The following is a 24,723-nucleotide window of genomic DNA, read 5'->3' on the forward strand; positions in this document are numbered from 1 at the left end:
AGGCACCAAATTCTAGTAAGTACTCGAATGTATAACGGGCTAGTGTTTTTATCCAACTATTTGCCGATATATTCGAGTACAGGTATTTGTAAATTGTCTGCAAATTGTCTGCGGATTATTTGCAGATAATCTGTTCAGATCTACGCTTGGATCGCTTCTAGGCTACATAATAGTTTAGGAAAAGCTTCAAATTTGATGAAGAATAGGGAATGCCAATAATTTGCAGATAATCCGCAGGGCAGGTAACCTTAGGATCTCTAGCGAGTAACCCGCGGCTACGAATTATCTGCAGTCCACCCCGCGTCTACATTTGGTTTTTATGCAGCCTATTTTGCAGGATTGTAAGTTGAGCTTAGCTCACGTGGAAACCAAGTCTTGAAATATTGACGCCGTGCGTCAAAGGCCTGATACACAGCGTTAAGCACAACCAACGTTTGATGAAGGAACGTCGAGGTGTACGACCGGCGCCGAATATGAGATGCCTGGAATGGGAATACGACTCGACGCAGTAGAGGAATGGAAAATATAATTTATAAGAACTGCAAGATTTCCTGTTACTTTTCTCTTCCAGTTCAGCATCATACTCTCATCAATAAGCATCACTTCGCTCTACTTATCAAATCATCAATCACAATACCATTGATCACTTCTGCCTGTAAACCTCATTGCATTATAAACACGATTCGTACATTACCGAAGCCCAATCAAAATGCATTTCTCCACCGTCGTCACCCTTACCCTCTCCATCTTCAGCGCCCGGGCGATTGCAGACAATTGCTATAACCATTTTCAATACTGTGGCACAAGTTTGCTCGGGATCGGTAGGATTACGTTTCTTTTTCCTCTCTTCTCTCTCTCTGCTTCTCGTCCCCTTTTTCTTGAAAAAAACACCCAGCCCGCTAACACAAACCCCAGGCCAATACCACGACACCATGGTGCAAGCGCTCCGTACCGCCAATCTCGGCTACGACGATGAGAGCCTTTATCACTCGGTCTTCACATGCGTTGAAGATGGCTTGCTGATATCGCCCCGGTACTGCGGCCTCTACAAATGTGTGGTGGCGGGAACTGGAAGTGGAGGGAATGATACCTGTGTTGATGACGTAGTTGTTTGATGTAGATTCTCGTGTCAGAGTTTAGCATTTGGGAATGAGGTTCTAGGGAGAGAGTGGGAGGTTTAGAGATGAAAAGATTAGGGGACACGAAGGAAAAGAGGAGAATATTTTGTACTATTTTTTTTGGGCTTGCTGGTTGCTTTCATGCTATGTATCGTTATTAAACTCACACACTCGTTTAGCTTGTTTGGGGAAGGGGGGTTCAGACACTCGTCTGGATCGATTGCGTTGTTATTATTATCTCTGCTTCAAATTGGAATTAGAATTAGACCGTCAAGCGAAGATAACTTATCATTTCAAATTCATCACGCCCCTTGCACATCAAACGACTATCCTACACATCCATGGGATACCACTTTTTAAATCGAAGATCGCGTAAACAACAATTGCAGTAAATAGAACAACATGCATTCCAACAATACAATATTTGCCATCTACAATTAATTAGACACTGGCTTTATGCAAACTGATTTCACTAATGATTCAGCTCCCAGCGTCAATATTAATCGAGACGTAGACTCGAATAATCACCCACAGACACATTTCGAGTGGCGTACCTCGTTGGCTTTCCCTCTCTTTCCATCTCGCACAGATGGGTGGGAACCTGCAAACAATTGGGTGTAGAAAAGTGGGGACTTTGATGAAATTTGAGAGGTGTCTATTGTGCTCTCACCATGGACTATGTACACGACTGCTTTCAGAGGGCTTTGTCGTTTGGTGCAGGTGATCTTACTGATATTCGAAGCAGATGGGCTTGGACACTGCAGCCATCTGTCTGGTAAAGAATCACTAATGATGAGGATATGGTAGCACTGAGGTCCATGGAAAACAACAGAATAAGCTCACACTTACAAGAAAACTTGCTGAAGTAGAGATAATGTTGTCCGGCCACAAAACATTTGACAAAAGATCAGTGTCATGAATTATGGACGACTACTACATAAAACTCAATAGTATTGATCATAGCTAAAGTCATTCATTGAATTCATCTCATAGCATATTCATACATAGGACCCCCAATGTTCATGCCAGAGACCTATTTTCAACCAGATCTATAACTCCTCAGACTCCTACTTTGCAATGCTTTCCTCCAAGCACGGTCAAAGGTTCCTCTCGAAATGAAATGGTATATGCAGGAAGTTCGCTCGCTCTCATTCACAACTAATGATGCCCCCACCCGTTCATTATTCTTGTTCGAAATTGTTACTCGTAACAATCTTATCTTTCTCTTCCGCTTCTATTATTGCCCCATGCAGGGGCGCTGATTCGAGACTCGCAATGGGAGGCGGTGCCACTCCACCCAGGAGACTTCTTCGATGTGGACGGGAGTTGAAGGCTTCGCTTTCTTCTCCCATGGTTGTCTCTATTAAGTCATCGTCTGGCATGATCGTTGCTTGGGATTCGGTTAACGGATATAAATTATTTTCGATCTGCGTCTCAAGACCCTGTACAAATTCATTGGCTTCCGCAAAATGCAACAAACTGTCTTTATTTTCCAATGTAGCATACTTCGCACGAGCATCATATAGACTCTTTTTCGATTGATGAGGCTTCTCTAGGCTGAGCCATCCTTCCGCGGCCATAATACTCCACATGGCGGATTTTCTTGTTCTACTACCCCAGAGGCCAACTCCATGTCCCTTCTTACTACCATAACAGACCGCAACACGCTCCTTGAATAATGAGTCGCCAACTGCACCCACAATCTTGTGTTCAAGAAGTCTCGCACCCCATCTTGCTGCATCGCCAGTTGCCGAACCGCCTCTCACCCTGAGAAGCTCCATTCCCAAGGTCAAGCAACGCAGCGCTCCGTATGGGGCACTGCACCGTGTCATATATGAGTACGATGAGGTTTCAAGCATCATATCTATGGTTTCAGTACGTGTTTTAGCGCTGATAGAATGAGGCATCATGAGGGTACTAACAGCAGCCATTTCATTGGCTGCCGCATGATATTTCCATGCTTTATCATTAGTGAAATCAGACCGCAACAGATCATAAATTTGTTGGGCCAATTTCCAATCCCGAAGCATAAACGAGTAATCTGCAAGCTTTCGCATCAATGCTTCTGGTGAATCCGGTCGGTAAAACCCCTGCAATGCGTCATAATTACTACCTGATCCTACCGAGTTTGTTGAATTACTTCGTGAGCTAGAACCAAATGCTCCAGGCCATTTTATAGTTTTCGATAAGCTCATGAATCTACCACTGATACCTCTTCGCCGTGAAGCAACCTGGTCGTTCCAAGTCGCTACACACCTCTCCATTGACGGAACAACAGATTGAGTAACCATCTCGCGAATAAATGTTTTAATGGCAGTAGTATCGGATTCATAAATACAAGGAAATGAGTCTTCGGGGTCTTCCTGGGACTCCCGCGCCTGTATTTCGGCAATTTCCTCTGATGCGGCTATCCATTCGCACCGTGGGAGTTGTACACTATCATCATCTGTTGCCACGCATTGACTGCTTCGAAGCCTCAAGAGATGACAATGAAGCCCAAAATGGCGTTTCATTTGTTCAAATAATGTGATAGATTTTGTGATATCATCTCGTTCTTCATCATGTACCAGAACATAATAGCGGAGATAATCGTCATTGACCCATAGTGGCAATCGCTTTTCTCCGCGACTTGATTCTTCATATAACCTCCTTAAAGCTTCAATGGGATTTTTGTTACGTGAACTTATGGCGATAATACATGCCACTGGATGAGAGAAAGTTTCGTGGGGGGCCAAAGGTATCCCTGAAAGTAACCTTCGTAGATAAAGAGTATAAAATGGCGAAGTTGCCCCTGAAATCTTAGAACTATCCTTCAAGTTCAAAAAATCTTCTGCACTGACACCTGGAAATTCTTCAGCATTTGTTAAATGACGATCAACAAGTCGCTCAATTTGAGGGATATCTCCCCCCGTTCTCAGGCGCTGGGCAGCTATTGAATCTGGTATGGATTTGTTGCCATTCGGTGACAGAACTCTCCCCTCTCCACTCCTTCGCGACCCAGGTATCCCATCCGGTATTTCAAGCCCATCCCCCAGTTGAACAAAGCGTACTCCAAAATCGTCATACGTCCGGCCAGCCCCTATGCTATCTCGTACATTGACTTTTCCCTGTATCTTCTCCCCAAATGGCCTTATTAACTCCCAAAGCCCTCCCTTGAACCCTTTGTTTTGCACAAGCTCATGTGTATCGATGGATGTGTGTACCGCAATATGTGGAACAAATCCGGATAAAATCAAATTCCGAGGATCGTCTTTCTTATCTGATGGTAAGAGATGGCTTTCAGAGAGTGTACTACCACCAAATACAGATCCTGCGATTCGCGAAGGTGTCGATGATCCGCCGGTCGGGGAGACTGGTCTTGAACCGGAAGGTGTTGTCGTTGACGCGAACAGTGACTGTACAGAGGCATTCGACGCTCTGTATGGCAGTGAAGCTACGGATGAAGTCATTGATTGCGAATCTGCAGAAATTCTTGTCTTCGGCCTTCTCAACGGCGTAGGACTCGTCACCGGTTCGGGGGGACTGAAGGGAGATGCATGATTCGAAGGTGTCATGAAGATCGAGGGGTCCGCAGCCGGAAGAAAACAATGTTCGCACTAATTTCGATGACCCTAATTAATCGCACAATCATGCGCCGAATCAATCAAAGGTAGACTGCAGCAGCGGCAAAGCAGGGCGATCGTTCATCCAGATGTGGCCTTGTGTAATACTCGAACGTCAATCCGTCTGAGATGGTCAATGTTGAAATTGTAATTAATCGACATGAGCATGAAATATACAAGAGGAGTTTAAGGACTTTAGTCGTATAATTCCCTTTAAGAAGTCCCTTGTTATTTTGTACTTTGTATACGTCGTATAAGTTTATCATCGCGGGAACAACCACACTTGATGATGGCCTTGCGCTAAGAATAATCCAGCATCACCAAAACCCTGGCGTCACGTGACTTGGATATCAATCTCTATTTGGTGCCGTACTTTCCTTTATTTGATGTTTATGGATTCGACTAGATTACAGCTCGACTATTCATTAAAAGGCTCCCATTCATCCCATGTTATGATTCCATATTGGACATCTTTTGTACAGAGCCGTGGAGTCATAAAAGTCAGATCTATTCTAAGAGTCACCATCGCCAAACGACAAACATTTCAATTCTCTTCCATGAAACGAAAACACAACGAAGAAGAGATTTCTTTCGCAAAAAGATTACGAGGAACGACTATGGCTACCACTACTGTTACCTTGACTCCTCGAGAAAGTCAACTTCGGAATCTTTTGCTTGATGTAGCGAATTTTGTCAATGGGTCAAAGTATATTGAGCAGAAAGTCGAGTTAAGATGGGCAGGAGGATGGGTTCGGGACAAGCTACTTGGGATCCAAAGTCATGATATTGACATAGCAATCAATGTCATGACTGGGCAGAACTTTGGTCTGAAGGTGCGGGAATATTTGGAAGATGCAGAAAACCTCAAGAAACATGGACTGGAAGCTAAAGATGTCAAAAAACTATACAAAATTGCTGCGAATCCAGAGAAGTCCAAACAGTTAGAAACTGCAACTACAAACATTTTCCAGTTCGATGTGGATTTTGTGAACTTGCGCAAGGAAACTTACGCCGAAGATAGTCGCAATCCTGAGATGGAATTCGGTAGTGCAGAAGAGGATGCACTCAGACGGGATGCTACGATTAATGCTCTATTCTATAACATTCACACAGATATCCTTGAAGATTTTACTGGAGGACTTGCGGATATGAAGGCCAAACTCATCAAAACACCGCTTGAACCATACACTACTTTCAAGGATGATCCGTTACGAGTTTTGAGATTGATCAGATTTGCTAGTCGACTAAATTTCAAAATTGATCCAGGGGCAGAAAATTGTATGAGTAATTCAACCATCATGGAAGCTCTCAAACTTAAGATCAGTCGAGAAAGAGTTGGGGTTGAAGTGGAGAAAATGTTGAAAGGTAAGCAAGCTATCATTCAGACAATTCTTTGATATTTGAATGTATTTCTTACCAATGTCAGGAAATAACCCATGGCAATCTTTGAACTATTTTGATCGACTTGGTATCTATTCAACAATATTCACGGATCCTACAGCACATGAGGTTCTAACACCAGATACATCGAGCTGGAAAATCGTGTACGATTGCTTAAAGGAGATGACATTGAACGAAACGCCAGACTCGATTTACAAATCGCTCGTGCGATCAGATGACGCCAAATATCTTGCCTGGGTTCTTGCCGCTTTGACACCATGGACGGCCATCCCACCAGCACAAGCAGCAAAACCAGGAGGGAAGATACCTCCGCCATATGGAGCGTTGGTTGCTCGCGAAGGACTAAAAGCGGAAAGTAAATTGTGCAATATGGTTGCCGGTGCATTCAAACAATACGCTGAGATCACTGAGCTTAAGGATGCTATCAAAAGAAACGACACATATATTCACGAACGAGATACAGTTGGAATGATGGTTAGGAAATGGGAATCACATGGTGGACAATGGAAATTACAAGCTTTGTTTGCATTGCTTGTGGAGGCTTTGAAGCTAGAAAGTGCAGAAGGTATAGTAGATATCCACGCGTTTTGATTGCCAGAAACTCTGCATGTCCTACCGTTTATACTAAGTTTCTTTAGGATACCAATCCTTATTTTCTGAATGGCAAAAGTTCATCGATCACCTCAAAGACCTTGACGTAATGGAAGCACCGGCAATTCGAGGAATAGTAGATGGAAAGATTCTTTCAAAGGCACTGGGTGTCAAGCCTGGCATATGGATGGCGCCGGCGTTGAACGTGTGCATGGAGTGGCAGTTGAGAAATCCCAATTTGACAGATACGGAGGCTGCGATTGAGGAAGTTAGGAAGCGAAAAGAGGAACTAAATATACCCCTGAAATAGTGATTAAAGGAAGTTGACCAGCGAAGTATTACAGTTTACATAGGTTAAATACTAATAGTCGCAGCTACTCTCCACTGACCTGTACTATCGAAGTTTACGCTCCATCACAAGTAGGCAGTCTGTTTTGCGTGGGTCATTGCTCTCCGTCTAGCACTGAATGATTTCCCGACTTCGAATTTTCGTCGGGATCTCATGATTTCTTACCCAATTCTGAGAAATCGCTTACTGCACATCACCAGTGAGATAACCATCATATGTTACTTTCATTCTGTTCCATGGCCATTCGCAATCGAGCCATTAACCAGTGATAACTATATCTTCAGCTTCCATCCTCACACTCATGGTCATCACTGCTTTTTGCAATTGGTGGGTTTAATGGCCCTGCATTTTAGCATCCATCTGCGAACGACATTAGTCTCTTTCTGCTCCGCTCAAAGCTATAAGCTTACACTATTTTATTTGTTGCAAGGGAGTATAACGAGCCCGACGCAAGGCCTTCGGTCTACCGCTATCTCTCACCGCCTTAAACCACAATATTCTGCTCACATGAAATCCTTTATATGAAAACCATCTGAATCCGAAGAGCCACCTGGTTGCAAAACGAAACTAAGATATTGAGAAGACCCACGGGTTTCTGTTTATGATTGTTTCGTCGTCTCCACAGGCCATTTATATCGATTCTCCGCATACACCTTCTCTTGCTGATCTGATGATCTGATTGTATCTTATGGAAACACATAATGAAAATGCAAAATGAAACTAACGTCGTCTTCTGTTCCAACATACCCATGGAGGTGTGGTTCATGATAGGACATTTTTCTAGCAAGGCCTCTCTCTATGCTCTTCTTAGAGTATCGCGCAGCTTAAGGACTACATTCTCGCCGATTCTTTACGAAGATCATACTATCTAGGTGTTGGGTCACCAAGTCTCTAATGTAATTCCGTCCTTCGTTCCTTTTATCAAGAACTTGGAGGTGATTATTGACATTAGACCGGAAATGTTGCCCGCATTCAAACAAGCTAGCCTGGATTGTGTTTTGTTAATTATACAATATCTGAACAATATCAAGGAACTCCAATCTTTCCGGGTAAACAAGATACAAATTATCAAATTCACAGTCACCAATGTTAATGCATCATCCAGGTTAGTTGATAACAGCCGCTTGTCCAAATTTGAGGTGTAGGTGCGGATATGGAGAATGGCGACATCACGTGTGGCGCCTTGATCTTAGAGAATGCGACATTATTAGGTCGTCTCAAAAACATTCGAAGCCTCCAGAAGGTTCACTTCCGAAGTGCCGCTCTAGCAGTCCGGAAGCTGCTCAGGCTCCGCATACGTGTCTTTTCAGTGCGAGCGGATTTTTCAACCTGACTAGTCTAGAGCTTTACGCCCTCCATGGTGACAATTACAGTATCATCAGAGATCTGATAGAAATTTAACGCACATCGGTCCTACAGATACTAGGTTTAGGTCTAACTGGAGAACGGATCCCTGATAAACAAGCTTTTTTGCCTAGAGAGGGGACCAGAGACTTCCTCTCAGAGCTATGTCAACGCTACAAAGAAAAGCCCGGGACTTCGGCATTAAACCTAAGAGAGCTCAAACTCGGATGTGGTATGGTTCCCCTGTTTGGAATGTCACAGAGTAATACTCGATATATAAGTAGTTGGATTGATATTAAATCACTTGAAGCACTACAACTTTTCAACGTAGAAAATGAAGACGCTTTTTACGAGGAAATAAATCTGGGTTATCTGAGCATGGATAATTGTCCAAAACTCCGAATCTTTGGATCAATAGGATGTCGGATGAGCTTGTCACTTGGTTAATGACGAAAGGAAACTCAGTGACTGAGCTGATCATGACAGACTATCAAGCACAGTGGCGCTTTGTAGAAACTAGAGAAGGGCCAATCAACAACATCAGGCTACTAGAAACAATATCTTTGCTGTATCTCCGTGAAGATGCAGATACAACAGATTATAGCCATTTTTAAAACGATGACTGCAGTCCTTGGGAGGCTTCAGGAGCCTTCACTTCAATTGCGTCGCGCCACATGGCGGTTGGCTCTCAGTATCTTACTGACCTTTCGGCTTCGATTGATTTTGAAATACAATTGGTAAGTGAAGCGAGTGAGCTAATTCTGTGCCTCCAAATATTTCTGATTCCGTGGACGAATACAAAGTATTTAACACTCCAGACTGAAGGGCTGATCTTAAGCTTTCAATTTTCGGAAGCTACACATTATTGAGGCTGGATTTAGTGATTCAAGCCACCTGAATCAATCACGCTGGTTAAATTGTTTGACCCATTTAAATCTTTCAAATTATCTGATACCAATTCATCTGAATAGCTTATTTTCTGGCTAGGATGAGATGTTTCTGTATAGACGTATCATTTAGAAGCTAAGCTACTTTTGCAGAACGAATTTAGGTGTCAAATACCCAATGTTCCATCATTGACTCGACTCTCGTTAAAAAGTAGGAGAACCAAATCTCGTGCATAGCCCTCGGCACAAGCGTCCCGCTGGCCTTACGTTGAAAACCCCCGAGACATCGCCTACCGATACGCCCACATACTCGCTAAAGAATCAAATTCTCTAAGGTATGTCGAAATTGGTGAGTGGGCTTGGAGGACAAAACAGAGACCATTTGCGCTTGAAGAGGTAAATGACGACGAAAAGGAAACTATATATCTGTTCAGCTTACCAAAGTTAATATCTGAATCCGCTCTGGGAGGTCGGAGGGATAATTCGGACTTTGAAAGTGCTAACTACTTGTGATTCTCTCAATCTATTGGTTGGGTACAGTACAAAGAGAGGTCATGGAGTTTTAAGAGTTGTTACTCGGGGCGAAAATCGGGATATGAGAACATCACACGACAATACAATACAACAATAGATTCAACAATCTTTACACAGATAACCATGAAAAAGCTAAGCATAAAGAATTACAGAAATATTCGAGATTTACTAAAAGTAAAAATATTGACAAATTCCCGCTAAGTTTTCTTCACCAACTATCTACCTTAGGCTACTTACATAGTACCCTGTTACGTTCGATACACTTATTCGGCGTCTAAATTCACCTGAGAAAATCTGTTGCCTCTACCTATTAGAGATAGATCGAGGCAGTTTACTTTTGTGACGCAACGAGGATCTTCTTCTAATATTCCAGAGATCATGGCCTGGGGCTTGAAAATGAGAGGTGCTTGATCTTTACCTATATCAATCCTAGATATGGAATGTATAAGGATGGCGAATCAATGTATGATGTTAAAGCCAGTTGGCATATTCGGTTCACTTGACCAACTAGAAAGACTCTCATTCGAAAAAAATGACAGACTGGCTTGATTAGATATTTTACTCTCAGTCAAGAATACTACTCACTAAAAGGCTAGCTTGATTAGAGCTAAGATCAGAAATCTAGATATCTCGTTCGACTTGAACGTCAGATCGACAAAGAAGCTAGATAGGGCTAAGTTTGAACGTTACTTTCTCGATGGGTATATAGACAACTGAATCGTCGTCTGAACTGTTCAAAAATGTTTTCAAAGCAAAACGAATCTTGTCTTCAATACTGTAGTAAGATTTATTGAATTCCCGAATCTATGGCTTGGTGTTTTACCTCGACCGAATCAACGAAAGATGGGATCTTTTCAGTTGATTCGGATGACCCGAATTTTATGTCTAAGATGGACAGCCAAGTGAGCTCAGACGTTATTAAGAGAACTGAAGAACTACCCAAGGAATTTGGATGATGGTCGCAGACAAGGTTCGCGAATTTTCCTTTAGACCGCAAACGATATACCTTCAATAAATTCAAAGATTTTCATTTAACGAATGACTGACCATTACTCGACAGTTATGGGTCAGCGACTTTACCACAGATTTATTCCACTGGATTGGTGCAGGTCAAAGCCAATCGCTTCTATAATTGGTGTTCATAGAGTTCGCAGGCCAAAATTATGGATGCAGAAGTTGTTTGAGGAATGATTTGGTCTATAATCCGTGATTGTCCTCTAGAATATCCCTTTATCACTTCAAATACCATGCAGATCTTTTGCTATTTCCAGAGTATACTTGTTTGTCAAACATCTTTCTTTATCCGGAAAGTAAGACGTCGACGGATATTGGGTAGGATATTCCGCTCAAATCCAAGCAATCTGAATTTCTAGTTGGTTCTCTTCGCCGGCTGCGCCATGTACCAAAGCTTGTTTATCTCTATCGCTAGGACCAGGATCGGCACAGAGTTATAATTATCTAAATGTTGAATCGTTGGCTTGGTCGTATGAGAAATCCAAAGTTTATCGCTCAGCTTAATGCAAGATTGATAGCTGCGGCTTGTTCTTCACTAGAATGTATTCAGATTGGCAGTTGGCGTGGAGATTAAAATTCTTAAGAAACAAGTTATGATCACGAAACTCAATTGGAAAGTTACGCTTCAAGAATTGGATGTGGAGGAAAAAAGTGCTATTTATCCATTCGTTCTCCCGGATTTGGTCAAACAGTCACCACTGGCGGCCTATCGCTAGATTACAATTGTCGTAAACTTACAAGTCACTATGTTTATAATCGAAACCTTGGTATCACTTCACATTGATTTCCAAATACAAGGTAATTCAAGTATTAGCCAAGTACATGGTTCCAGATCTACCTTTGTGTAAAAATTCCCATCAAGTGAAAACATCCGCCTTCTCTCCCAAAAGCCACGATTCGAGAGAGCGAACGGAAGGAAGAAAAAAGAACACGAGAAAAAGGACGCGGACAGGTAACAAGATTTTGTTGCGTAGAAGGAATCCCAAGTAAAGGCCCAAGTCCAAGAACGTACAAAAAAACTTTCAGGAAGTGATCTCAGAACAAAACCTGATGTGTCAAGGTTCAAAACCCATATCAAGAATTGATATGAGAACTGGACCATGTTGACTTATATTTAATCATCATAGATCAGAAAGTAAAAACCAATCGCAGCAGGCCACAATTATCAACAGCTACCTGTCAATATTCCTCAGTCCCCCAAGCCAACGAGCACAAACCAAAGCCACATCAAAGATCGCAAGCCCACACATCATAGGAAAGTTGATTTCCGCCGATTCCCCAGATGAACCTATCAAGTAGGTTCTTCCAGAACCCACCATCTCCTAGACCAAATCCAGGCTCTCTCATACTCTCGCTCCTATATATGTCAGGTTGAACTGACAATGGAGCGCAAGTAGATATGAGTGGGAAGATTATCAGACAGCTCCAACAAAAAACATGAGCATCGGCTTCATCCAGGACCCTCGTGAGAGAGTATAAATTAGGACTCGGTTTGTACTGCCATGAGTGTCGTATCGTGCAATGGGTCTTCACTTTGCTGACAATCTTCCCCGTACCACTGGATAGCATCGATCTTTCGCCACAGATGCATGATGCATCTACTTGCAAGCAATTACTGTAGTATTGAAGTAAAGATGTGTTTCTTAAGCATGGTGATGGATTGAAGAGGGAAGGGAAAAAGTCGAAGGAGGGGGAGGGGAGAGTCCTTATATGGACGTAAAGTGATGTACCTTGATGGACAAGCGAAACCGAATGCGAGATTGAAATTGCAAATTCAAGTTACGGGAGAAAAAATGTCCTTTGTTAGAGAGGCGCAGTAACTTGATGGTGAATATCAGTAATGAATGGTAATGGAGTTGTCGTCCTATCTTTTGTGGTCAGTCTTGCCTACTCCGAAGGTCATAGCTCGTAAATCACATCAATCCTCGCAAGTAAAAGGAGATGTGGTTGGTCTAATTTCGAGGGAGGGCTACGGGGGGGATTGAAAGCTGAACTAAAATCATTTATACAGTTCGAGATCTCTCAAAGGGTGAAGTTGAGCAAAGTGAGGGTGGTGTTCTAGGGCTAAGATTGAATTTTGCGCTTAGCAAAGTTCAATACATCTACGTATATGGCTTCATTTTTACATGGGATCTTTTGCGCTGTTTGTGGTGAGACACAAACTTGGTTGAAGGCATTTGGTTATCGAAAAATTACACAAAAATTGAGTGAATGACAAGTTGAAGGTACGCATGGTTCAGTAAAAATTGTGGGAGAAAATTTGGATTTTCCCAAGAATCTCTGAGTTGTATTCACTACCTAGTTGCTAACCAATCAATTCTTTTCACGGTTCTAGCAATTCCCTTGATTGAAATCAAGTTCGAAGACACAGAAATATCACCTGTTCTATCTACAATCACTCGCGATTGATACCACTATCACTTCCGGCCACGTACGTCTCAATGCTCTCTACTACTCAGTTCACAGAACCTTGCCAGTGCACAATTGTAGATACTCCTTCCCTCCATAGCAGAATGGACCATAATGGATCCCCAAGGAATCAAAATCAAAGTGTCAAGACTTTCCTGCCACTAGAAGTTTAGAAGGGGTCATTCGAAGAAGTGTGTTCGACTGTCCTAATGACTGATGGTGAATATGCGTCAATTTTAATGTACGATATCTAATAAATGTGTGGTGCAATGTATTTTCAAGTATAGGAGACTTTGATTTTCCCAAAGTCTATTTTAAAGCGGTCGTGAAAATTCGAGTCATCTCCTCCAAAAAATTGACAAGCATCTGAGTCTCAAGTCCCGAATTCCTATGAACATCCGCCCGCGATGTTCACTGGTAGCTCTTTTTGTGAGGTTAACTCGAAAGCAACCCCGGTGCTATAAGTTTAGACACGCTGGGAAAATTATACTTTGTAGAAATCCGAACTACTAATTTGACACCTAGTAAGTGCTCCGGATCCATTGGCGAGCTAGTCCTTCATCTCGTTACGCAGATAGCGGGAATAAATACGATCAATACTGTCAAGACTTCAAGATGAAGTATGAATCTCTTCACACGTAGCTTAGAACGGTTTGATATCTCTGGCAAGCAGAGTCAGATCAATGTAGCTGTCACTTGAGGCGTATAATTTAGAATATAGCAACAAGTCAACGTCTAATATGACACAACCAATAGAAATGAAACAATTACTTTACATACCTACCTACAGAGCCAGACGGGATGCGCGGCAGATGAACATATGCACAAATATGCATCATTGATACCTCGGCCCTTATGGCCGACGTCCATTTAGAGTTGAAGCTAGCCTTACCCCACACTTCATAAATCTCCCATTTTGGGTATTTTTTTCTAGAAATTGTGAACATCAAAATCTACAAAAGTTCTACTTTTGTAAAACAATCTATAGGAACAAATTGAGAATATATTATCATTTCCTAGCCATTGTCATCAATTCAACTGAAAACTTGTCACACACTATACCTTCCCTTCACAATTTCAGATTCCCGGACAAAGAACCCAGATAGGAAGCCTTCTCGCGAATACCTTATCTGAAATGCCAGCCCTACGCCATTCAATTTCTCAGCTATTCGCGCCGCATCCAGCGTTTGCTCTTCGAAGCTCCCAATCGCACGAACAACCGATTTATACAGCTCCCTCGGCATCTTCTCCAAATAACGACGAGATGATTCCTTCATTACAGCCAAAGCGACCAACCGTGAGTTTCGTACCTTTCCTGAGCTTCCCTTCTCCAGCATATAATAAATAAAGAATATAGCTAATCGATCATCCATCCCACTAAGGTCCCAATTCCCACCACGCCCTCAACTCCACCTCCCAATCCACCCACAACATTAACGTCTCCACCTACCTATCAATCAGAATCTCCCTTCCCAACCGCATCTCCATCCTTCCACGCTCCCGCATTCCCCACTCCAGCTCCAATTCCTCCCCGCACCCAAATTGAAGCTCTACCACCCCACACAACACCTTTACAAACAACAGATTCAATGTCACCCTTCCTACACGTAACTTACAGAAATGGCAAATTCATTCTTGATTCTGCAAAACGTCATCCAGTATTCTTCACAGATAGGTTGAGGAAAGCACCTACAGGCGTGGAAGCAAATGACTATGCATATGAGGATTGGAATGCGGGGAGTCCAGTTGCGAGTGGGTATGTGTACGAAAGTGGTGAAGTTCAAGAAAGAGAAGCAAAGTTGTGAGGGGGCATTGAACATAATCGAGAGTTTATAACAGGTTCAGATATTGGAGTTCGGATTGGAATAGGGATTCGGATTCATGGATTGTATATATGGGACCCCTCGTTTTCCCAGATGGTCGAGCATACTCATCATTGTGTTTCCAGGTTGTTTCTAGTTTTCTTAGGCAAGCGTAATCATAAATAACATATCAATTGCTTGTCTTTTGAACCCATAAAAGTATGTATTCTAAAATAACATAACCCGCATGCCAAAACTCCACGCCGTGGTATAAAGTCCCCAATCCTAATGTTAGCCTCCCCAACGGTCAATTTGAACTCAATGCACAGCTTTCTCAATCCACATTATGCCGTTTTCTTTACAATGCACCTATCCAACACACTTTTGCCATCCCGGTAATCCGCACCCAAACCCAACAAACAAGTAGAGCAAGAAGATGATAACAACAGTCAAAAGTACCATCAACTTCACATTCTTCCACCACATCTGTCTGCGCAAACCTCTACTCCTAATCCTAAATTCCGATGCGCTTCCACCGAGTCTATCCGTTTTGTCAACGAGCAGATCGATTCTCTCGCCTCTTTCCAACAGACTTTCGATATTTTGACTCATAATACCTCGCACATTGTCAATTTCACCTTGTACGTTCTTGATCGCATCCTCTTTGCCACCCTGGGTTGTTCCGTATTCTACCATCAATTTCTTGAGTTCCGAATTGAACGATCCAGCGCCGTAACCTCCTAGATCGGAGAAATCTGTAGTAGAAGGTGGGAAAGATGCAAAGAAGCGCTTTTTGATCTCGAAAAGGAATCCAAATGGTATGCGACGTCCGAGGGAGGCATCGGCAATCACGAGAAATGTAAGTCCACCTGCAGAAGATTCGGAAGCGGGGTATTCAGAGGGTGCAGATGCCATATAGTGGATGAAGGAGTTGTTGTGGGTATACGTCAGTTTTTGAGGCTCATCATGCTTGATTTTCGGAAGGACAAGGGAGGCTAGGGATGAAGTTTGCGAAGCGGCGGACGTGGTATGCTCGGCGAGGATGGTCGTATTGTGAGAGATACAAGAACTTCCTGTGTTAGAGGATAAAATCAGAATCTATAGGACCCATATATACTTACTAAAGGAGAGGAGTTGGTGGTGTGGATGAGGAAGCCATGGTTGGAATTTGAATTGAGAATTCGAAGGGTTTCCACGAAGTCCGAAGATTTTCAATTTCCAGAATACAATTTAACAAAAGGAAGATGTATCGGTCGATGGAGATGATATCAACAATTGCATGCGAATATGGACTGGCAGGTTGATGAGAATAATGGTGAAAGTTGGATAGTCAATTGAATATGATTGACATAAAGGTAACAGGATTGGGGAAGTACAATGACGATGGCGACGCTAAGACTTGCCATATCTCGATAATTACCTAATCACAAAATCAACTCATTATTCTTTCACTCGAGGTTTTCTTTCCAACACAACCACCAAAACAAAAACTCTAATTATTATTCTATCTAGAACAGAATGCTTTTGCACTATCTACTGCGGTAATGACATTGATCAGCAGGAGGTCTGGACAATGTACGTTCTGTACATTTCGCAGCTTGATATGGCCAAGCTCTTCACCTCTCACATCCAATGGTAGAAGTTTCCATCAGTCAAGGCCTGTGGCGAGGACGGTTCCACCGTCGCGCCGGAAGAAGGTATATAACATGGGCACTGCTACTTTGGTATCCTCATCTGCTTACCATCTATATGTTTAGCACTTGAAGCTTTCGGAGTCTTACGGAGTATCAAATCACAATGGGGCGCCGAAAAACACTGAGGAACGGGCTAGGACGGCATTTCGAAAGTTTGAAGAGAAGATGGTGCAAGAAGCCCAAACACTGAAAAAAACACTTATCAATGGAACGATATATGAGAAACCAGTGGGGGAGAAAGAAATGGAAGGGTGGGGCGCAACAAGTAAAGAGGAACTGCTAATCAAGCTTCGAGACTTTGAGGATGTGATAGCAGCGGCTGGCAGAAGAGCAACTGTATTGGGCGAGATTAATAAAGCTTCAAATCCTATCTTCTGCAAACTTAAGGACGCATATATCAAAAGAGATATTAGGGGCTTACAAGACGAAATAAGACATTCATTCACCCATTTCACACTCTCCGATAAGTTTTCGAAAGAAGAAATTGCAAGCCAACAGAGGCTAGCAGACTTTCGTTATCCAATTGAATGGTACCCAGCGACACGAGCGATGCAACGCACTTTCCACCTGCATGTTGGACCCACGAATTCTGGGAAGACATATCATGCTCTGCAAAGGCTTGAGGCAGCCAATAGTGGTATATATGCTGGGCCCCTACGATTACTAGCTCACGAGGTTTATACGAGATTCAATGCCAAAGGAAAGCCATGCTCTCTTATCACTGGGGAGGAGCGTCGGATTCCAGAGGGTGCCAAGGATACCATGAAGAGTTGTACCGTGGAGATGGTACCTCTCAATTCGAAAGTCGATGTAGCAGTAATCGATGAGATTCAGATGATTGGGGATGAAGAACGTGGCTGGGCTTGGACTCAAGCAGTACTGGGAGTTCAGGCCAAGGAAGTACATCTCTGTGGCGAAGTTCGAACAACTGATTTGATAAAAAAGTTATGTGCAATGATGGGCGACAAGTTAATCATACACAATTATGAAAGACTTGGGAAATTGCAGGTGATGGCAAAGAGTCTCATACCAAAACAATCCGAGAGAGATGGTCCACCTAGCAAAGAGAACCCGGTCAGCAAATTAGAGAAAGGGGATGCTGTCATCCTGTTCTCGAGGATGAAAATCCATGCAATGAAAAACGCAATCGAGGCACATCATAAAGGCAAACGATGCGCTATTGTTTATGGATCATTACCTCCCGAGACCCGTGCTCAACAAGCCGCTTTGTTCAATGACCCAGACAATAATTACGATTTTCTGGCTGCCAGCAATGCCGTTGGCATGGGTTTAAATTTAAGTATCAAACGTGTCATTCTTGAGTCTATCAAGAGGAATGATGGCACAGATTTCATAACTCTCCCTCTCTCTGAAATTAAACAAATCGCCGGCCGGGCTGGGAGATACAAGACGGCTCGAGATGCCATCGAAGCAGGGCCAATCGATGTCACAGATGGCATTCCAGCTAAACCAACGGAGCCTCCTGTTGGCCTGGTCACAACATTCTACAAGAACGACCACGTGATATTATCGAGCGCTATGTTAAAAGATGCAGCACAAATGACAACAGCCGGAATTTTTCCTCCTGCAAATGTCATCGAACGCTTCGCTGAGTATTTCCCCAAGAATACGCCATTCAGTTACGTGATATTGCGACTACACGAGCTCGGTTCTTTAAGCAGCCAATTCCACCTATGTCAACTCAAGGAGCAAGCTGCAATTGCAGATGTCATTCAAGAATTTGATCTTTCCATTCGAAACCGCCTCATTTTCCTCGCTGCTCCCGTGTCTTTGCGCGATCCTGGAGTTGTCAAGGTAGTAAAAGCCTTTGCTCGTTGTGTATCCAACAACACTGGTGGTCACATTCTCAATATACCTGAGCTTAGTCTTGCTCTTTTGGATGATGATCCCGACACTTTTACTTTGCAATACCAACGAGAAGCGTATGTGCGCAGTATTGAAAAACTACACAAAGATATCACACTTTATCTTTGGTTGAGTTACAGATTCACAGGTGTATTCCACAGTCAGGCCTTGGCATTCCACATTAAGGGGTTAGTAGAGGAGAAGATTGATTTATGTTTGGCTAAGGCCGAGTGGCAAGAGAAAGCTAGAATAAAGGCAATGAAACGAAATGTAGAGCTTTTGAACGCCCTTTCGGAGGATAAAGGTGTAACAAATGCTACGTCAGTTGATGGACCTCTGGAGGAAAATATTACCATAGATGCAGGGGAGTCTTTACATTCGAAGACACCGTTGATGGATGATATCTTGGGTAATTCTAGGATTTACTCGGATGCCGAGGCTAACGGAGGGGCTCAATCTGGAATGCGGGATGCCAGCGATAAGAAATCTGGCACTCTTAGAATTCCACTACACACGAAACTTCGTGGACGTCATGCAAGTCCGTGAAACATGATCAATCAAAATGTAAGATATTTACGATGGGATCGTGCGAATTGCCAATGTGCTGCACATTTCTCTTTCGAGATTGAAAAATAAATTATATCATTACTGTATACGTTGCATCTCATTTCTTTCGTGGTCCAATGTAACTCTTCGCTACGCGCTATTATATCCCGCTCTTCTAAAACCCTTGAACAAAATTCTTTGGTCTACCTAACAGTCCCTAATCATGTGCGTTCTTTCATATCTCAAAGAGTACGCCTTCTCATTGAATTACAATAAAAAGATTTGACAATCAAGTGCTGAATCTACCCTGGACAATAATTCTCTTGTACCATCTTCCAAGGAAATGATAAAAGTGATGCTTCAGGAGATGAATGCGCCTGTGAAGAAATCAAACGCCGTCTTTTTCGTCCGATCTAGGTTCGCGTTCTGATGCCAAGGATCTCTGAAAAATCCTTTGGACTAAGAAGTGCAACTATTATGTGCATTATAGTTGGGATGTTATATACAATGATATACGTACGGATATCGAATTGGAAATAAAATGTATCTAGAAATCTAGAAAAGTCCTAGCGCAAACTGAGAAGCTGTTAGTTACAGTGTCGCCTAAGTTATATTCATAGCGAAGAGAGAGACACTTACAGGAAGCAGAATATGGCATGCGACTTGATTCGAAAGGGGTACGATGGCTGTGAAATCCGTTATTTCGAAGCCACGAGGTGCAAAGGCTCCCAGATACACCATTCCTCCCAATACCGGGATCATAATTAAATACATCCACTTGAAATCACGAAAGATTTTATCTAAACCGATTCTAAAGCCACCAGCTTCAACTTCCTTGGCGGTAGCCGTCCATTCCATTTTGATGCTGAAGAAATGGCATAGGATGGCAGTTAAAAGATGGAAAGATATGCCACCGAAGAAGAGAACAAACATGGGTGTCCATTTTGCGGTCTCAACTATGGAGGAGACGAAGACTTTTTCGCCGAGACGATGGCGTAACATAGCGAAGGCGAGGGGAGAAAGGACGTTGAAGATTACGGCCATGCCGACAAAGATTTTCCAGGAGGTGAGGTAGAATTGATCTAGTGAGTCATTGAACCAGCCGACCATTATGTAGTTTGCTAAGGTAAGTGGAATGGCACAGGCAATTGCGTAGTCTGTCGAATATTTAGCTTTTGAATGACTTCCAAGGCTCTCAATACTTACAGGTTCCGATGTAGGCTAGAATGGTAATTTTGGAGGTGAGCTTGATGTCACTCCAGAGAAATCTCATGAAGAGTTTCGTGAATGGGCCTCGCCACCACTTGTAGATGGGGTTGAAAACTAATTCGTTGCATCCATACGCATATTTCTCCCAGCGAGCAAGTTCGTCATAAACAGTAAGGGAAACACCTTCTTTGAAACCACCCTCGTGATAAGTTGCCAGTCTCACGATAAATTTGGCCATTTGAAGTCGTAGACTCATGTCAAAGTCCTCGGAGACGTGATCTAGCAAGACGTTAGAAGATTGATAGTACAGGCGGCGTATCGAGATGACATACCGTCAGACCAGAACTTTAGTTGTCGATCTTCTTCATAAGCTACGCTCTGTACAGCTTTCCATCTTAGAAAGGCATTGTGGCCAACAAATGGAGCACAATCGCCGTTTCCTACTGCGAAGGTAATAGACATGTAGATGAGGTTTGTAAAGTAAGTAACTGTCGACTGTTAGTATTGTTTCTAATGATTTCTACCAGGAATACTTGCTTCCGTTTTCGAAAGGATTATTAGCAACCTGCATGACACCCGAGGCATGTTGTAGAATAGCCACTTGAGGACTTTCATGCATTTCTAATGCGCCTAACAAAAGGCAGTCTTCAGGCACTCGAGTGTCGCTATCAATAATCAAAATAATATCACCGATACGAACATTACCTCCAGCCATAGTGCGCCCCTCATCTTGCTCAAGACAAGTTGCTAGAGCCTGCTTGTAAAGCACATCTTCCTCGTCTGGTGTGATATCACCTTGGGGTCTATCTTCCGCTGCAGACTTTTCAGCAATAAGTCTCAGTAACTCGTCTTCAACACGAATGGAGAAACTGAGACAGTAGTTCATGTTCGATGCTTTCTTGAATTGGCCCTTTCGTTGGAAACCTTCAGGGTTATCTTGTACCTTCTTACCCTGATACCATTTCTTTTTGCTGTGGGTATGTTTCGGCCGCGAGCAGTAGCCGATATTGTTCAACTCATAAAATGTCTTTCGAGCTTCACATAGCTCGGGGTCAACAGCTTGTATTCCATCCTCGTTAACGTAAATTGAAGCAGAGCCTCCTTGCGCTTCATAGTACCGAATAGCAGCCAGTATGCTGGTGACAGTAGGAATAATAACACTATCTCGATCAGTCAGCTGTTTTATAACAAGATCCTAGTGGCTTCATACCCTTTTAATCCTTCCTTATATACTGGCATTTGAATGGTAATGTGTGGCAGCTCTAAGTCTGGGTAACGACCCCTCTTGGGTGGCTTGGCCGAATAGAACTGAGAATTCTTTCGAACATATGTCAAGGGTCCAAATAATTGAAATAGACTTCCCGCAATGACAATCATGAAAAACTGACGGAGAAACATGTTAGCTAAGTCCGGAGAATTATCGATAGTTTTCCCGTTCCAAGGTTCTACTTGAGGCTTACGCCACGCACGAAGTGGCTGAAAATGTCTTACCAGTGAAAAGGACACGAAGAATGGAATAACGGCGACGAGTGCAAACCGGAGCACCCCGCCATCCCATTGATATTCTGTTATCAGTCGCGATGCACAAAGCATCTCTACGAATACCACCAAAGTCATGGCAAATCCAATGACACCAGCGTGTAATAATAGAAAGGGTCTTTCTGGTGGTGCCGCGGCCTCGATATCTGGATTGAAAATTGTGTCTTTGTTTTCTTCACGCTCAATCGCGGCTTGAACAATGTTCATTTTCTCATTGAATTCAGGATCCTCACTAATGGCCGATGGTGTTCGTCCGGGAGTTTGACCTGGCGTTTGTCCAATAGGCGGAGTCATGGATGCGTATGGAGAAGTAGCTGTCATGGTGCCAATGTGAGATCCCCAGATCTATTTTGTTTTTCGTAAGTATGGTTCGGATTATTTCGGATTGATTTGACTTACCAAGCCAACGAGGATACCTTCGACATCTGCGCCATGTGTCATAATACTTTCAACTGACTCGTTCCAAATGAGAACAAGCCTCTCTTCTCTCAAAACACACAAGTACGACTTTTTTGATACTCCAGTACCTCCATATGCAAGTTCAGAAAGATTTTGTACGATTGGAAGTCTAATTCCCCGAGGATGTACTTGAACTTCTGTTTGGAAAGGGCCAATTTGGTCCATCAATGCTGCGGTGATATCTGAAGACATTGTGAAGGCAACTTTGCAACCAAGATATTGCATCACAGTATAAAAGTTGTTATCAACGTTTGGTGGCTCAGTGTAGTAGCTACCATCCGGAAGGCGCATAGCAACACCCACCCACGACGATTCTTTGATGGTGCCATCCTCCTCCTCGATAGGTTGAAGCCATTTTGCGGCACTGCATCGTCTTTGAAGATATTTTGCAACCTATAAACAATCATCAGGCGAAAGCTAGGAATGGATTCAAGTTTTTCGGGGGAAGAGAATATATAGTAAACTATGTAACCGAAAAACGTACCAGAGTATGACGATCGCGGCTTCCTGCAGACCCTGTACTCATGATGCTATGGGGTCGCGAGGCTGGCGCCAAACTTTCTGGGCGGAACGCTGATGGCACTGGGACGCTCTGATGTCGCTCTGCCATCATAGGGCGTGTATCTGGAAGATTTGGCAGCTGCTCACCAGAGCGCTGTTGAAAGTTGAATTCTTCGGACATGATGTTATGGACTTGAGGCCGGGAAAGAACTAATATCAACTTGAACCAAAAATTGAGGAGCTGCAAGTCTAGATTGAAAGAGTGGGAACCTGAGATTATCAGTATTTGATACGCGGATAAGATCAAAGGCAGTTGGCGGGATTTGTCGAAAATCGGAAGTCAATATTACACTTGCCAACACATTCGTTATGGCGGCTGTAGGAGGAAATCGAAGACCACGAACTTTCTGTCTATAGATTGTTTGAGCTAGCTGAGTGAGAGCGACGGATGATAGAAATTTAGGGTAGTTTCAACGAGTTACCGGGAAGGAAAACACGAATTTGGCACAAATACTCCATATAAGATATCGAGCTCGTGGCTTATAGCCTCGATGGTACAGCAGGCAGTAGCCACATCTCCTGCGGGAAGCCTATACTATTGGATCAAATTTACAGATGTATAGTGTCTTTGGACGAAAGTTGTGGCTTCATCTATATCTCCACGCATGCAGGATGCAGAATATTGACCTAAGAATAGCATTATGGTCCGACGATAAGGTAGGAAGCTTAGGGACGGGTACTATCTCTGGGAGTTTTAATGGAATAGATAAGTCTTTACGGAAAGCTTTTCCGTTGAATGGTTCAACAGTACAAAGCTTGGAAGTATTGAGAGACTATTATTGACCAGGGGAGTGTTGTACATTGCTGTTTTATCCAGATTCTCGCAAATAGGCCAGGATACGGAAATTGATAGGTTTCTCATTGATCGGAAATCCCTTTGAGATCTTGGGGAAATTGGAAAGATACAAGGGATAGAGCAGCAAAACATCGACCACCAAAGTGTCCAAATATTCTCATCCGGCGTTTGCTTTGACGTGATTGGCCAAATCGAGGCTCATAGTAACGCAATATAAGTGAGCTAGAATGGAACTCTCCATTTCCCCATAAGACTAGACGGGCTCAAATGCTGTCAGCCCTTGGCCCCTTGGTACGGCAGGGTAGTTCCTGAACTTTTCAATACTAATAACGAATTTAGGTGCAGACCTCGGAGTGATATATCACTATAAGCTTTCAGGGGTTACAGACCCACTATAGGCTTACTACCCTAAATCAATCGCTAAAATACCCTGTCCGCTACCCATCCCTCTCCAAATTGCTGCATGTCACTCAGTGGTACAGATAACACTGTAGTTCTTGTTGTTCGTTGACCGACAAATTCGTAATTTGTACGACTCATATAAGGAATTAAACAATTCAACGTTTTCCACTCTGAACTCTTGTTAGGAATTTTTAACGTTGATCACTTTGATATCCCGATATCTCAACCACTTCATTTTCTCGGTAATACAAACGAGATACCCCAACATGCACCTTTCCTTCTGGATCATCTGAACTGTTGTTTCGAATTTTAAATTGAGCTTCTTGTTTTGACTTTTCTCTCAACACCATCTTCATTTTTCTCTGATTTCAACCTTTCGTCTTCCGTCCAATCGAATACATATCTATTACCACAAAGATGAGACTTATCTGCAGGTTCCTGAACTCTCGTATCCAATATCGATATTCACATGCATTCTTGTAAAGTGTTACAGTACCATCATCCCATATAAGACATCGCATCGTCTGTTTTCAGGCCTAGTGGCTCGGGCAATTCAATCATTATCGTGGATTGATGCCTTTAAAATTTTGTGGTTACATC

General features: G+C 43.0%; 7 protein-coding genes across 7 annotated transcripts; 4 read left to right on the forward strand and 3 right to left on the reverse strand.

Annotated features, from left to right (window-relative positions):
- Positions 1-424: 424 nt before the first annotated feature.
- EAF01_006709 (uncharacterized protein) lies at positions 425-1,430 on the forward strand. The gene is made up of 2 exons (XM_038914963.1): positions 425-821; positions 916-1,430. Exons 1-2 carry the CDS (start codon positions 710-712, stop codon positions 1,113-1,115), a joined length of 312 nt encoding a protein of 103 aa, XP_038769918.1. The 5' UTR covers positions 425-709; the 3' UTR covers positions 1,116-1,430.
- An 869-nt stretch (positions 1,431-2,299) lies between these two features.
- EAF01_006710 (uncharacterized protein) lies at positions 2,300-4,672 on the reverse strand (the record flags this gene model as incomplete). The annotated part of the gene is made up of 1 exon (XM_038914964.1): positions 2,300-4,672. The coding sequence occupies one exon, from the start codon at positions 4,670-4,672 to the stop codon at positions 2,300-2,302; it is 2,373 nt and encodes a 790-aa protein (XP_038769919.1).
- A 500-nt stretch (positions 4,673-5,172) lies between these two features.
- On the forward strand, positions 5,173-7,022 carry EAF01_006711 (uncharacterized protein; the record flags this gene model as incomplete). The annotated part of the gene is made up of 3 exons (XM_038914965.1): positions 5,173-6,085; positions 6,147-6,686; positions 6,760-7,022. The coding sequence occupies 3 exons, from the start codon at positions 5,173-5,175 to the stop codon at positions 7,020-7,022; spliced, it is 1,716 nt and encodes a 571-aa protein (XP_038769920.1).
- Positions 7,023-14,216: 7,194 nt separating this feature from the next.
- On the forward strand, positions 14,217-15,225 carry EAF01_006712 (uncharacterized protein). The gene is made up of 2 exons (XM_038914966.1): positions 14,217-14,546; positions 14,632-15,225. Exons 1-2 carry the CDS (start codon positions 14,385-14,387, stop codon positions 15,052-15,054), a joined length of 585 nt encoding a protein of 194 aa, XP_038769921.1. The 5' UTR covers positions 14,217-14,384; the 3' UTR covers positions 15,055-15,225.
- A 195-nt stretch (positions 15,226-15,420) lies between these two features.
- On the reverse strand, positions 15,421-16,210 carry EAF01_006713 (uncharacterized protein; the record flags this gene model as incomplete). The annotated part of the gene is made up of 2 exons (XM_038914967.1): positions 15,421-16,120; positions 16,173-16,210. The coding sequence occupies 2 exons, from the start codon at positions 16,208-16,210 to the stop codon at positions 15,421-15,423; spliced, it is 738 nt and encodes a 245-aa protein (XP_038769922.1).
- A 385-nt stretch (positions 16,211-16,595) lies between these two features.
- EAF01_006714 (uncharacterized protein) lies at positions 16,596-19,157 on the forward strand (the record flags this gene model as incomplete). The annotated part of the gene is made up of 2 exons (XM_038914968.1): positions 16,596-16,748; positions 16,809-19,157. The coding sequence occupies 2 exons, from the start codon at positions 16,596-16,598 to the stop codon at positions 19,155-19,157; spliced, it is 2,502 nt and encodes an 833-aa protein (XP_038769923.1).
- Positions 19,158-19,712: 555 nt separating this feature from the next.
- On the reverse strand, positions 19,713-23,046 carry EAF01_006715 (uncharacterized protein; the record flags this gene model as incomplete). Its single annotated transcript, XM_038914969.1, has 8 exons — positions 19,713-19,733; positions 19,797-20,314; positions 20,364-20,645; positions 20,699-20,854; positions 20,904-21,526; positions 21,577-22,250; positions 22,305-22,757; positions 22,849-23,046. 8 exons carry the CDS (start codon positions 23,044-23,046, stop codon positions 19,713-19,715), a joined length of 2,925 nt encoding a protein of 974 aa, XP_038769924.1.
- Positions 23,047-24,723: the final 1,677 nt, after the last annotated feature.

The sequence above is a fragment of the Botrytis porri genome, assembly GCF_014898465.1.
Source record: "Botrytis porri strain MUCL 3234 chromosome Unknown BPOR_008, whole genome shotgun sequence".
Lineage (NCBI taxonomy): Eukaryota > Fungi > Ascomycota > Leotiomycetes > Helotiales > Sclerotiniaceae > Botrytis > Botrytis porri.

Coding starts and splice junctions, on each gene's coding strand:
- EAF01_006709 (XM_038914963.1), top strand. CDS start 710: ATGCATTTCTCCACCGTCGTCACCCTTACCCTCTCCATCTTCAGCGCC. Junction 822..915: donor CACAAGTTTGCTCGGGATCG/GTAGGATTACGT, acceptor CACAAACCCCAG/GCCAATACCACGACACCATG.
- EAF01_006712 (XM_038914966.1), top strand. CDS start 14,385: ATGCCAGCCCTACGCCATTCAATTTCTCAGCTATTCGCGCCGCATCCA. Junction 14,547..14,631: donor TACAGCCAAAGCGACCAACC/GTGAGTTTCGTA, acceptor CATCCCACTAAG/GTCCCAATTCCCACCACGCC.